Raw genomic sequence first — 14,422 nt, 5'->3', positions numbered from 1 at the left:
GAGGATGAAGAAAGAGTTCATTTAACACCATAAGAGAAGGAGAATGAACAAGAAATCTGTTTCACTAAATAAATAAAATCTTATTTATTCATATGCAAGAGAGTCCTGTAAATTCTCAGAACACAAGAATTAAGCTACATCTTCAAAACTGAAAGCTATTTGTGTAAAGACAGGTAATTAGAACAGAACTAGAACAGAAATCTAGTTTCCCCTTCAGAAAAAGGTGAATTATACTACAGATATCTAGATGTTATATTAGTATTCCCAGAAGTAAAAATGTAGAAACACAGTTGGAATTGTAGATCTCATTGAGTTTGACTGTGCCACAGGGGCTACAACTGTGTTCATTTGCCCTTGATGAGCGTTTGGGCCTATGAAAAGGATTCGTGTGACATAAAAACAGCAAAGGCTTTCAGCACTCATATCACAGACTATTCTTTTTGCTTGTTTTCTTAATTCTCTAAGAAGAAGTGATTTACTGAAATACCAGTTAGCTACTTGTGTACTCCCCTCCAACAAGGAAAAGCACAGCTAATAAAACCTAATGGTATGGTTTAAGGAACAGTCCTAATAGGATGATGGTCTGGGAGGTTTAATGACCTTACCTGACTGAGCTCGCTCTGGAGCTGCAGGCCATACTGTTCTTTTTCTTCCCTCTGCTGCTGGAGCTGTTTGCATTCTGCCTTGAGATGCTGGTACTTTGTCTCTACTTCGGACAATTCTTCTTTAAGCTTCTGGCTTGCCTCTCCCTTCTCACCTAGCTCTGTCTGTAATCTCTGTATCGAGGCTTCAGATGCAGACAGCTTTGCCTGAAGCTGTTGGCAGTCCAGGTCCTTCTGGTGAAAGCTTGCCTGCACATTCTTTTTACTCACAGATATCTCATCATGTTTTTCTTCTAGCTGGCTGTATTCCTGCTCTTTCTTCAGCAGCTTCTCGCTCAGGCTCTACAAACAAAGTTACACAGCAGTTCAATTGCAATTTTGCTTACACCCATTCAATACATTATACAAATGTCTTCTCAAGTGCCGATGCAGAACAGCAAAGAACTCTCTCAAAAATCTTATTAAAGGAAATTCTGATCTCTATTTCATATTAGAGAAGTTAATTCTGGAGCCCATAATGCCTAGAATTTCACCTGGTTGTATTGGTTTTCAAATTCTCACATAAATCCACCTCCTCTTACTGAGAACACCATACATGCTCTGTTCATGTATCCTGAAAAATAATTTGCTTTCCCAGAAAATTCAAATTGCAGACTATTACAACTGTATTTGCTTGGAGAAAATACACATTGACACACGCCAAATATATACATATATATATATATTTATTTATTTATAGATAACTTCCAGCTATTACATTGTTTTTTTAACCAATTTTTCATGACCTAATCAAAACTATATTCAGATAGAAATTAAGTATCTTAATGGACAATATATAATTCAAGAAAGTTTATGTTTTCTCCCAAGCTTAGGTTAAGCATTAACTTCAATTTCAGAGATCTCCAAGCATGACAAAGAAGCCATGAGAATCTTTTCAATCTTTCCACTGGAATTTTCTGAAGCACAGAAATGCAATTGCAAGGAGGCCCTGGTCACCACCCAGCTTGGGTAATTCATTCTGTCTTCTTGGAATGTGTTAGCAAGTTCCATTTAGATATTAGTAAGATACTGCAGTATCTCAGTGGAGCATTACTATGCACACCTTTCAAATGCTTGTGTTCTTCCTGCAGTTTCAATGACTACTACATTCTCTAGTGACCCTTTCAATTAAAGCACAGAAAAAGAAAGAATATTTCTAACAAGTCAGCTTGAAAAAATGCCAACACTGAGGTCAATCTTATGCATGAAAACTTCAGGCAGTTCTGCAACTCTGGAGCGACACTGTTCCAAGAGAAGACAGACAGAGCTGTAATTCTGGCTATGCTGAACATCTTAAAAGCACACTTCCACATGGTATCCAGGGACGAAATCTGTTTTGCCAAAAAAAAACGCATTATCCAAATAAGTTGAATCTGTTCTTTACAGATTTTAACAAATGGCAGCTACATTAGCCATTAGAAACCACATATCGGTACTTTTATTTTACACTAGTGATAAAGGGGAGTATCTTTTTTAAAAGAAACGTTAGAAAACAGCACTAAATCTTTAAAATGACAACTCTAGCAGTCTAGCAACCCATGTGAGAACAAATATATTTAATACCTTAAGTGTCCATTTAAAAATATATACTTTCTAAAGCATATGGTTCATCCAAAAATTCTGTCTTGAGACTAAAGTTTATCCACTATGCTGTATCCCTGAAGTAGTGTATTTTAAAGTGTTTCTTGAAAAACAAAACAAGTTGTTGCTGTTACAGGTATGCAGAAGTTTTTGTACAGGCATATATAAATGTATAAAACAAGAAGTAATAGAAAACTTCAAGGACATAATGAGGTCATTCGTCACTTTACCCTCCTGAAGTCAGTGACAAGGCTCCTACTGCTTTCACACTCTGAATCTAAAATAAAGTTGCAATTCCCTTCTCATTAACAAGAAATGGCCAGCCAGGATCATTAACGTTTATGCTGAATCATGTTCCCAAAATACTAACACGCCACAGTAGCTTCTTCATCAGAACTGGACAAGTTAGAAAAAAGATATTAGTATTACTAATACTTTATAACTAGATCCACATGTCAAATGTAGAACTGCTGTGAGCGACTTCATCACGAGTCAGTACAGAGCACACAAATTTTCAAGTAAAGTTGGGAGGTAAATAATAAAAAAAAAAAAAAAGGAACAACCAACATTGTCTTGAAGCAGTATGAGACTTTGGGAAGCTTTCATGGACATTACTTAAAACAAAAGAGAAGCAAAGCTTCTTCATCATCTCATTACAAGTTATTCAAAGGACAGCCAAGAGCAGCAGCTACACATGGTTCAAGATGATGCCCTGTATTTGGCGCTTCCCTTCTCCACCCTGCTCTGTTGAGCAACACAACAGTGAATATTCATGTTTAAAGCTGCAAGGTTGAGTCAACAGGCTGCAACTCAGAGCCTCTGCCCCTGAAAGCTGAACACCTTCTGCAGTCACAAATAGCCTGACAAAGCCACAAACAGTTACTGCTGCTTTCTCAAGAGAAGAGCTGCGTTTGTCTGACAGTCTTCTACCTCTGTTCGTGTCTGGAGCCCACAAGTAAACTCGAGGCCACAGAGCTGACAATGTATGTATCATCATTCAGGTTTTATCAGGGAACCCAGTAGCATTTCCTGTTTGGATGCATGTCCCAGCTGCATCCCAGATTTTAAAAAAGGCATGTATCACATTCTCTTCCCCATGGCTTGGGTTTCATTTCCACAGAAAAGAAAAAGGGATTGTCAGTGTGTTCCAGCCTGCAACAAAGCCCTGAGCCTTCGAAGCTCACAAGATATAAGCTGAAACACAACTCTGATCCCTTCTTTTATATTGCTCCATGGAAACATGCAAGAAGAATGTAACACAAACTGTGTAGTCACAATGGTTAGGCATTAAAGAATGAACACTGTGGTAACCAGCCGAATTTCAGAACAGTTATGTCAGTAGAAGGTTGGAAACGAAGCATTTTTCCATGTAGATAATGCACCAAAAATTTCCTAAAAGAAAACAAAAAAACCCACATGCAATGGGTTGGAAATTATAGCAAGTCTTATACTTAGGGGAGATGCTGTTTTTTCACGTTAGGTCTCCTCTGGGCTACAGGCCATTACTGGCCTCCAAAGCATTGCCTGGCAGTGCAAAGCAGGCCAAGCCCCATAATTACAGACTTTTATAAATGAAGGGAAGTCAATTCCTACTGGTCTCAGAAAACTGATCTTCTGTACTTGTCATCTGCTCTTCTCAGTATAGCTCCCGGAAATACAAGAAACAGCTTGCTTACTTGAGTTGTACATGATCTTGGAAAACTCTGCATCAATGCACAGAAATATCTTCCTGCACTACAATGAAATTATACGAGGATACACACAGTAAAATGTCATGTATGCATGCAACTAATAGCATGTCTTGCCTTTCTGACAGCTTCTTCAAGGAGCACACACTGAAGGTGGGTCAATTTCTGTTGTTTGGGAAGCTAGTCTTACCTTTTCCAACTCTAGGTCCAAGTCCTCCAAGGCCAAGATTCCTTGGCTAACATACCATAAGCTGCATAAAGAGGTGGCTGTAAACTGCTTTAAGTCACTGAAACAAGAAAAGTAGCTCACTGCCACTTCTGCTCTTTCTGTTCCTCAAGTGGTGTTTGGAGTTAACCTGACATGGCAGAGGAAACTCTCTTAAAGTATGGTAATCTTATTCATCAATCTGTTTTACTTCATGCTGTAAATACAACAGCAATACATTCAGGCAAGTGCCCTGTGCTTTATAGCAGTAATTTTGCCAAAAGCTTTATTCAGTGTTGCTGGTCTGTGGAAAGAACAGCATGATAATTCTCACCATCTCAGTTCTGCACTTTATTTTATGAGCCAAAACAAGAGTCATACTACCAAAGGCAAGTTTAATTTACCAAATTGCACCCTATTATTTCTTTGTAAATGCTTTTTGAATATTAAATAACTTTAAGTATATACTGCTTGGTCCCTGTCCTTTCCATTTTTTCCCCAAGATTGACAATGTTGCTGCTAAATACAAATGTAACGTTCACAGTACACATACAGTGTTATATATACATGCACAACAATAACCAATATACATCTTTCTCATTGTCTCCTTTCTTTCCTTACCTCTATGTATTACCTAACAACACATGCTTTCTTAATGCAAATACAAAATGCAGCAAGCTCACAGGGCTTTGATAAAAGCTCTCAAGAAGTACTTATCAGCTAAGAAGCTTCAGGGTTTATTTCAATTTTCCACCATTCATGACTCTAATAAAAGGTCAGAAAATACAACACTGGTACAACACTGGTATAAAAGCAAAGAAAGTGTAAGACAAACAACGAGATCTCAAAATGCCTTCTGAATTTTGATTTTTAGGGAAACATCGCAGTATTTTGATGGGTATAGCTTTATTCTTCTAATGTGTGAGATGGCAATGCTGTGTAAACTACAGCAGTTAGAAACCTGCAAACACAACAACCCTGAGGAGCTAAGTTGAAATGTACTGATGATCATTAAAAAAACATTGTTTGCTTGTACATTACAGTATTCTTCATATGTTAAGCAAAATGGTAAAGGAATTCTCAACTTCTGCCACACCAAGAAGTGTTTTGTTACAGTCTTCAACACTTCCCAAGGCAATGTGTGGTATGTTTCCATTTTAATGTGAACTGACAAGTATAGGAAATAACAGTGTTCTCACCTGGTTTTTCTGTTCTAGCTCCTTGACTGAACTTTGAAGTTTTTGCAGCTCCTGAACATACACAGCTACCTCCTGCGGTCCTTTGGCAAGTTCAGCTCTTAACTGATTAATGGTAGCCTGAACAGACAAATAGAAAATCCACATTTAAAGCAAAGTCATGCATAACCCAAACTGAAGCAATATGTCTGGTAGTAAAATAAAAAGCATTTTGTATACACATAAACAGGAAAAGGGAAGGGGGGGAAAAACAACTGCAAACTCATCTCAGAGCACCATCAGCTATAGAAGTACCAATGAGCATAATTTCCCAGTAAAGATTAATTCATATCCTATTTCAGACGACAAAAATTTGCCCCAATAGAAAACACCATGTTGGGCCCACAAGCATTGAAAATCACAACAGATTATCCATTAATCATTATCACAGTTCTAGCTCGAGGTGAAGCCCCCCACCCAAGTCATTGGGGTTATACTACCAAAACCTTTGTCTGCCTCATAAGGATAAAGCATTGGAAAAGGCACTAGAAACTTCGAGTCTGGCATCTGATGCAAACTTGGTGTATGACTTTTGGATACATCGACCTTGCAGGTCAGCATAATCGGGATAACAAATACTACCCTATCAAACAGGATTGGTACAAAACAGAATATATCAATGACCACATGGTATTTGTATACAGTAAGGAAAACAAACAAAAAAGCACTTTAGATAAGTAACAAAAGCTGCCCTAAAGCATGTTGTGCTCGATTTAATGGGAAATAATATCGTGTATTTCAGTCACCCTGTGACCATTCCTTCTGCAGATATCAGAGAACTTGTAAAAAATAGTAAAAGAAAAAAAAAAAAAGGATTCTTTCAAAAGTGGGATCTCTCCATATATAATTTTAATAAGTAAAATCTGATCCTTATGCTGGACAGAATAGGTGATTGTTTTTACAGAAGGTTAACAAATACTGAGTTACCTAATTAAAACATATTTGTAGCACACTACCAGAAGCTAGCAGTTGACATGTACTTGCTATTAATGCTCAGCTTCTTTTTGACAAACACATCAATGAAGTTTCCTTGAAGATTTGTAATACAGAAAATGAAATGTTTTGTATGAATCCACTCACTTTAAATACGTTATTTCAATGACCTTCATTTTTTTCCTACTGTTCTCACAACCACAGATTAAGCACTGTCCTGGTTCCAGTTAGGACAGAGTTAAGTAGCTCATAGTAGCTGGTAGGGTGCTATGTTTTGGATTAGGATGAGAAGAGCACTGATAACATGCTGATGTTTTAATTGTTGCAGAGCAGTGTTTACACCAGGCCAAGGACTTTTCGGTTTCTTGCTCTGTCCTGCCAGCGAGCAGGCTGGGGGTGCAGCAGGAGCTGGGAGGGGACAGACCCAGGACAGCTGACCCAAACTGGCCAAAGGGGTATTCCATACCATCTGACGTCATGCTAAACAATATATAGGGGTGGCTGGCCGGGGTGGGGGGGCCGGCTGCTCGGGGATAGGCTGGGCATCGGTCAGCAGGTGGTGAGCAATTGCATTGTGCATCACTTGTTTTCTTACACATTATTATTGTTAATACTATTACCATTATCACTATTATTATTATTATTGTTATTATTATTTTCCTGTCTTAATAAACTGTCTTTATCTCAACTCACAGGCTTCACTTTCCCGTTTCTCTCCCCCATCCCAGAGAGGGAGGGGGGAGGGTGAGCGAACGGCTGTGTGGTGTTTAGCTGCCAGCCGGGTTAAACCACAACAAGCACAAAGGTATAAATGCTGAATTCACGAATGAACTAAAGTAGAAAATCAGAGGTAGTAGACAACAAACATATCACAACCTTCCTACATGAAAAAGAAGACCAAAGAGAAAATATGAACACATTTATTGTGTGGCTACATATCATTATTAATACTGAGTTTCTGTAATCCTGTGCTTTACAAGGCTGTTTCATTAAACAGCTGTTAGTTAAAATATATCCTGGGCAGACAAATATCTTAGACAAATATCTCAGACAAATACCTCAAATATCAAATATCTCAGACAAATATCTTAGGCAGACAAACATTCCGGGATGTTCTTAGAAAACAGTTTTCACTACTGAGAGAAGATGGTGCAGAAAATATGCAGAAGCTTGCTAAGGTTACCACTGCAACCATTCAAACTAATATATTAATGCATATATTTATGCATAATTTATATGCATTAAGATACATTTCTCTCAAGTATAAATCAAAGAGCTGTCCCATATTTCATTCTTAAAATGGGAATATATCATGGATGAGTATTCATTCCAGATACTGTCTGGTTGATGTGTCTATATGATTAATGAACAAATAAGCAATAGAACAATAAGCAAATAGGAACTCACCTCTTTAACAACCTCCTAAAATTATCTTGGTAAGACAGAAAACTAACGTAACAATAAGAAGTTTTCAAAAAAAGTTACCTCAAATTTAAGTGTCTCCATTAGAAAGCAGAAAAAAAAATAAAATGGATGGATGAAAGATGGAAATAAGCAGTGACAAAAGCTGTTAGCAGATAAGCTTCCTCAAATTTGTTGTCAAATATTGCTGGGTTTAATGCCTATGCTTAGTTTAAAAAAGAAAGAAAGAAGAAAAAAAAAAACAGTCTTGGCTTTATCAAATTTTTCCATAGCTTAATCTATTAATCTTGTTTAATAACCTAGACATTCAACATAACAATCTGTAGGAACATTTATCAGATACTGGAACAAATCCCAATCTGCAGAGATTCATAAAAATGCTTAGCCCTACAGCAGTGCAGTTGTTTTCATAATGTGTTCATTATACAGGATTCCCTATAGTGAATCTATACATGGAAGGAGTATCTCAGAATGAACGTTCTTCTGAGATAGATAATCAGACACCAGAGTTTCAGGTGCAACTCTGAAATAAGGGTGTAACACCCAACAAAAGGAAAGGACAATAATGAAAACTTCTAGGTGACAATTGCAGAGCTACGCTATTCTTCATGTTCTCCCTTTCCTGTAGCATTTATGATGCCGATATAGAGTTGGGAAGACCTCTGTTACTCTCTTCACCCAGACTATAAATCTATCTTATTTTAAAGAAGCGTCACTTTGGAAACCAATATTAATATCCGTTGTCTCAGCCATCCCAGCAAAATGGCCAAGGATGACCCAAGAACCATTTTACTCTTTCAGCCTTGAAGTTGACTTAAAGAGCAAAGCTGAGGTGTAACACAGACAAACTTTTATGGACATAACTGCACTAATTCTGACCAGAAAAGAATTTCCACTTCTTGTTTTCTTATGGCTAATACTTTTCAAAGATGTGTTTTTGTTTGTTTGTTTTAAAGTAGAGAAGGTTTCACCACTATGACCTCAGTTTTGTTTTGTTTTTTAAAGTATAACCTACTGACACTTTGCATTGACAGAAAAGCTTTTATTTTGAATATGTCCTGCTACCTATGCCTTAGGCTATTGTTGTCATATGTTGAATTAAGCAGAAAAGACAGTAACTTTTCTGAGAAGAAACAGACTGCCCCTGCATACCATATTCTTTCATGTAGCAACTCATACTGATGATACTACATAGGTACCCAATTTATAATTACTGCACTGTAGTTTATAAACCTTCCATAACATCTAAGACTTCTTAGGCTGTTCTGCGAGCAGCCAGGGTTCTCATGCAGCCTTCTCCTCCATTTGCCATTACTCCCATCAGGACTGAAAAGCCTTCTTTGTTTGCCTTTTTTCCCGTTAAAAGCTGCATGTTAAAGCTAAATTTTAAAATGGCTAGTTATGTCAGAAAAACATACCTAATTTGAGGAAACAGGAACAATTCATGTTGCTGTGAGTGTTTCAAGATGATAGATTTTCATTACGCCTATGTCACTATGTCATTTTATCTTCACATGAAAACTAACTACAATATCCAAAACCACAAGAGACTACAAAGACTGTATTTTGAAAAGAAATTTAAATTCTGCAGCATAGTTGTGGGATCTCACAGTTAAAACCAAATTACAATTATGCAGCAACTTACAAGGCCACATAACCACATCATATTCATAACTCCAACTGTGATACTCCTTTTTTCATGTATGATGAAGCTCTTGGCACACATAATTTTAAATTGAAAACAATGGTAGATTCATATTTAGTTCTATACTGTACACTTGTACAATTCTTGGAGCTCCGCATATATGTTGGAGTGCTCAGGGGAAGGCAGGATGGAAAGCCCTAAGGAGTTTAAAATAATACAGGGCAGAGCTTTTCTGAAGTTCTTCAGTGAAAATTAAGAACTAGAAATTCAAAATTGCATTTCTGAAATCTAGGACACGTGAAACCCCAGGATAACAAGATGTCAGGAATTCTTCATGTTCAGAAGTCTCAACAGGATGGAGGATACTAGAAGTCCTACAGCAACTCTACTCATTTCCTCATGTAAGCTGCAGAATTCTGCAGTGAACCCGTTTAACCAGGGACCATAATTCTGCATTGTTTTGCCGGCCTTGTTGCAGTGGTGGGGGAACAACAGTTAGTAAAGCTATACCAACCGACCCACTAGTGAGATGCAACACCTAGCATGAGAATTCTTCTGCAGAATAAATAAATAATGTTAGACAAAGCCTTCTTCGTGACAGTGTATTTTTATTAGGATTTCTTGCCAACAACTCTATCAGAGATTTCCCTTACTGTTTATGGTAAACAACATCAAACAGGCCTTAGCTAGGACAGATGTGAGATGGTTCTATCTCAGGACAGTTCGAGGAGTAAGATTCCACCTAAAAGATCCAAGTCAGAGCTCTTGCATTGCTTTTACTCTAGCCTGCATGGAAATGGAAGCATTCAGTACTGGAAAAGCAGAGGAACCAAAACCAAGAAAAAACAAGCATACAAACAACAACAAAAAACACACATACACACACAAAAAAAAAAAGACAAACATTTGCTATAGGAAAGCTACGTAGCTTTGCATCCTACACAGAGTTCTCATCAGTTGTATATACATGAATAACAGAAGTGGACAAATGCTTTCAAATCTCCCATCAGCAATTTAAGACTTCTTCCACTGACTCAGCCAAAACAGAAGCAAGCCTTCAGAAAGTAATTCTGAGAAGAAACCAGCATATTCCACAACTCAAATAAACAGTGAGGTTCCGATTTACAGATGGGATGTAAAAGCTTTAAACCCAAGGAACTATGGAGAAAAAAATGTTAACAAAAAAGTAACTAACTAAAAGTAACTAACAAGATATTTTCTACTTTAGACTGCAGCAAAGAGGGAAGAAAACTACAGTGCTGTTGCCTGAAACAGCCCATGAGTGACATACTGCCATCTTGACTTTAAGCCATGGTGAGGCCTGGGAATCACTCACTTTCTCGTCTAGTAAATAACAAGCAACGTTTGGAGGCTATTATGTAGTAGATTTTGGCAAGGAGGGGGAAGAGATTTCTATCTTACACACAAAATATATCTACAATAAATACTATCAGTAGAAAGGTTTCCGAATTCAATAGTAAAAGGCAGATAAAGAAGAATGAAAACCATATACCATATATATACATATCTATTGAGATTTTTAAAATCTTCAGTAAGCTTAAAAGTTACGTCCTATAATTACATGTCCTCAAATTATCTGCTTTGTATTAATAATTCTTCTCATATATTTTAACACTCTAGCATCCATTTTCAAACACATCAACTCTAATATTAAACTAAAGCCATCATTTTCAATAACTGTTTTATCTACGTGTAGCTTACTATCAGAAACACGTCTCTGAATCACACAAGTACTGCTCTATTTCGCTCTCCAAGTAGAAAGAACACAGCTCTACCAGAAGGTCTTTTGCTCTGCTATTAGGCTCTTGTAGCAACTTTTCTGCCAATAAAAGGTTTTGCAACAAAAAGCATGGGGGTGTTTTGAGGGTAAATACAGTAAATGGCATAATTCTGTCAATATTGAATAAACATGTCTCTCAGATAAGTTAGAAGAGATCCTATTAAGAAAGAAGATTTTTCATTACTATAATTATTTTCCATTTTCATATGAAAAAATAACAGCAAAGTTAACACACACATCTTTTGGTATGACTATTACCTCTGAGTTCGCCTGCTCTGCCTGTAAGTGCTTGCACTCATCTTTCAGCTTTTCAGATTCTCTCTCACGCTCCAAAGTCATTTTGTCCATCAGCGTCTGAACTTGGACCAGCTCCTTTTTCAGGACAGCCACATCTTCCACACCAGGCCTTTGTAGCTGGAAAGTAGAAAAGTAGGAATGAGCAACATGATGTTGGCAGACATGCTTCCAGCATCAAATTTCATCTCTCAAAATCTTTCAAACCAAGATATAGACAAGGTGACATACACAGTACTACAGCTAGAATGAAAAAAGAAAAAAGAAAGCATGTATCATTCCCAAAGGAAACAGGATTTCATGGCTGCTTGTCAGTTCTTGCCTTCTAGATTTTGAACTTGTTTTCTGATATCAAGCAAATCTGACAAAAAGGGAGAAGGACCCAAAGATTGAATTCCTATAATTTTCAAGTAGGTAAATGGCTAAGTATGGGAGGGAGACCTTCACTGGGAGAAAACACTGAAGTGACAAGCAATCTATGCAATAAATTTATCTGAAGTCATAATTCCATGAGAAGTAGGTTATATTGATTCCACCACTCTATGGAACAAATTACTGTATATGCTATACCGCTGTAAAACACAGAAGCCCCTCTCATGACTGAGACATCTAACAATCCACTAAAACCCAGACTTCTAGAATGATACTGTTTCTGTCTTCAAGAACTTCTATTTCAGAAAACATCAAGAACAGACAAAAAAAAAAGGCAACTGAAGGAGATGTTTGAAGGAACTATCAGACACACTTCACTCTAGACCCATATGTAAAATCTGCTGGTAATTACATCTAAAGCACCATAAAGTCCTTCCAAGAGAAGACTGATAGAGTGAAGGAAGAGGGAAGACAATACTGGGCACTGAAGAAAGAGAAAAGTGCTGCCAGTTCATAGAGAATGGGTACAGGAAAAAGGGTAGGAATGTAGAATCATAGAATGGTTTGGGTTGGAAAGGACCCTTAAGGATCCCCTAGTTCCAACCCCCTGCCATGGGTAGGGACACCTCCCACCAGAGCAGGCTGCCCAAGGCCCCATCCAGCCTGGCCTTGAACACCTCCAGGGATGGGGCATCCACAGCTTCTCTGGGCAACCTGTGCCAGGGCCTCACCACCCTCTGAGTGAAGAATTTCTTCCTTACATCTGACCTGAATTTACCCTCTTTTAGTTTAGAAGGAGAAAGGAAGATAAAACTAAACAGGTAGAGAGGAATGGATAGGTCCAGTGGCTGGTCAGGGCCAAGAGGAACCAGTAGACACTTGAGGACAGCTGACTACAGGGAAGAAGGGTAATAAACGCCACCCTACTGTCCTCCAGAGTCTTTGCAGTGGTTGAGTGGAAGACAAGCAAGAAGTTATGAAGTCCCTTAGCCACTGCTTTGGAAGCAGCACAGCTGCTGAGTCACGAAGATCACTTCCAGAAGCCATGGCTATCTATAAAAGTCACCATGAGCCAAAATCTTGGAATACACACATAGCAGTATCATCAGCCAAAAGCAAGAGGGAAAACATTAACAGATGACAGCTGCCAGACTTTTAGCCACCATGTCACAGAGCACGTCTGTGAACACTCCTTATGAATGCAGCTGTCCAGGGACAGTCATAGCGTAACACCTCATGGAAAAAGGGTGATCTAAAGACAGCTCCTGAAGTCAACAATGGCATTCACCAAGTGCAAGGCTGTGTAACGTATCTAGAGCTGTAATACTCTGCAAAATTATTGAAATGTGGAGCATCACACAAGCAGACTACAACATAACATATGGTAAATTTTAATATACACTGGAAAAATGTTGAAAATTTAAGTCACTGAAAAAAAAGCAGAAACAATGGTGTTCTGAACTTCCTTTTAACCCACAATCAGATGTCTGCAATTTCAACAGAGTTTGTCTATTTTAAAGCTGTGTTTATAAGGTAGGTTATCCCACAATCAGATGTCTGCAATTTCAACAGAGTTTGTCTACTTTAAAGCTGTCTTTATACGGTAGGTATATTCCCCCTTGACTTGAAAGTTATAAAAACATTAATAGTGTGATATGAATACCAGCTCTGTCTTTAAGTCTTCTACTGTACTTCTCTCCTTCAGCAGTTCTTGTGTTAGGTTTGTCAATTTCTGTTCTGCACCTTCCCGAAGGCTGATTTCTTCATCATACTTTGCTTTAAGATCTAATTAAGAAGGAAGTTGAATAAATGATCACTTGCACAAGCTACATAAAAAGAGAACAGAATCAGACATCATTACTCACCCACAATTTCAGTGGCCAGTTGTGCTGCTTTTTGCTCAAATAAGTCTTTCATTTGCTTAATATTAAAATTTTCTACTTGGATCTCTTCTAGTTGTCGCTCTAATGATTCTATTTCCATAAAAAGAACAGTATTACTTTCCAGAATTGCTAGGACAAGGTTATACAGTTACTCACATCAATATCAAACCACAGCAGATAAAAAATTAATCTAAGTTCACTTTGCTAATCCAATTACCTTAATAAAGTGAGTGACTTCACTCAAGTTAAATATCTATGAGCATGACAGTGGAACCTGTTACTAGGGGAGTACTATGCAAAATTAAGTACATATTGGTTTTCACCAGTCACAAATAGCCCTTCAGATCACTGTAACATGGTGCTGAAGTCAGAGCCCTGAACTGTGATTAAAAGCTCTTTAATGAGGATCAGATACTTCATGGGTACATTAGAAAAAACCTTATTCCATGAGTACCTCATGGAAAAGAAACATGGCGCAAAAATTACTGGCCTGGAAAACAACTAAAACAACAAAATTCATTGTTCTCTTTGCTAGCAATAAGTAGAGAAGAACACTGAATAAACCAGCACTGACAAATGATTTAATGTATACATTTATACATTATGTATAATGTATACAGTTTAAATGTATACAGCCATGGTCTTTCTCAGCAAAAGACTTGAATTGAATGCTTGAATACATGAAACAATTTAAAACAAGTTTAAAACTATTAATACACAAC

General features: G+C 37.6%; 1 protein-coding gene across 5 annotated transcripts in view; it reads right to left on the bottom strand.

Moving 5' to 3' along the window:
• Nucleotides 1-14,422, bottom strand: part of EEA1 (early endosome antigen 1) — a 77,406-nt gene that overhangs the window by 35,948 nt on the left and 27,036 nt on the right. For all 5 annotated transcript variants that reach the window (XM_083825951.1, XM_083825953.1, XM_083825950.1 and 2 more), the window contains 5 exons: nucleotides 13,683-13,790; nucleotides 13,481-13,602; nucleotides 11,410-11,565; nucleotides 5,315-5,431; nucleotides 606-944 (listed from right to left, as the gene is read on the bottom strand). In XM_083825951.1, the coding sequence (XP_083682077.1) occupies nucleotides 606-944; nucleotides 5,315-5,431; nucleotides 11,410-11,565; nucleotides 13,481-13,602; nucleotides 13,683-13,790 (842 nt within the window). The remainder of the gene's footprint in view (nucleotides 1-605; nucleotides 945-5,314; nucleotides 5,432-11,409; nucleotides 11,566-13,480; nucleotides 13,603-13,682; nucleotides 13,791-14,422) is intronic.

Source organism: Anser anser (assembly GCF_964211835.1).
Source record: "Anser anser genome assembly, chromosome: 1".
In the NCBI taxonomy this organism is placed as follows: domain Eukaryota; kingdom Metazoa; phylum Chordata; class Aves; order Anseriformes; family Anatidae; genus Anser; species Anser anser.
Note: the sequence above shows the minus strand (reverse complement) of the source record. Positions and strands in the feature narration are given on the sequence as shown.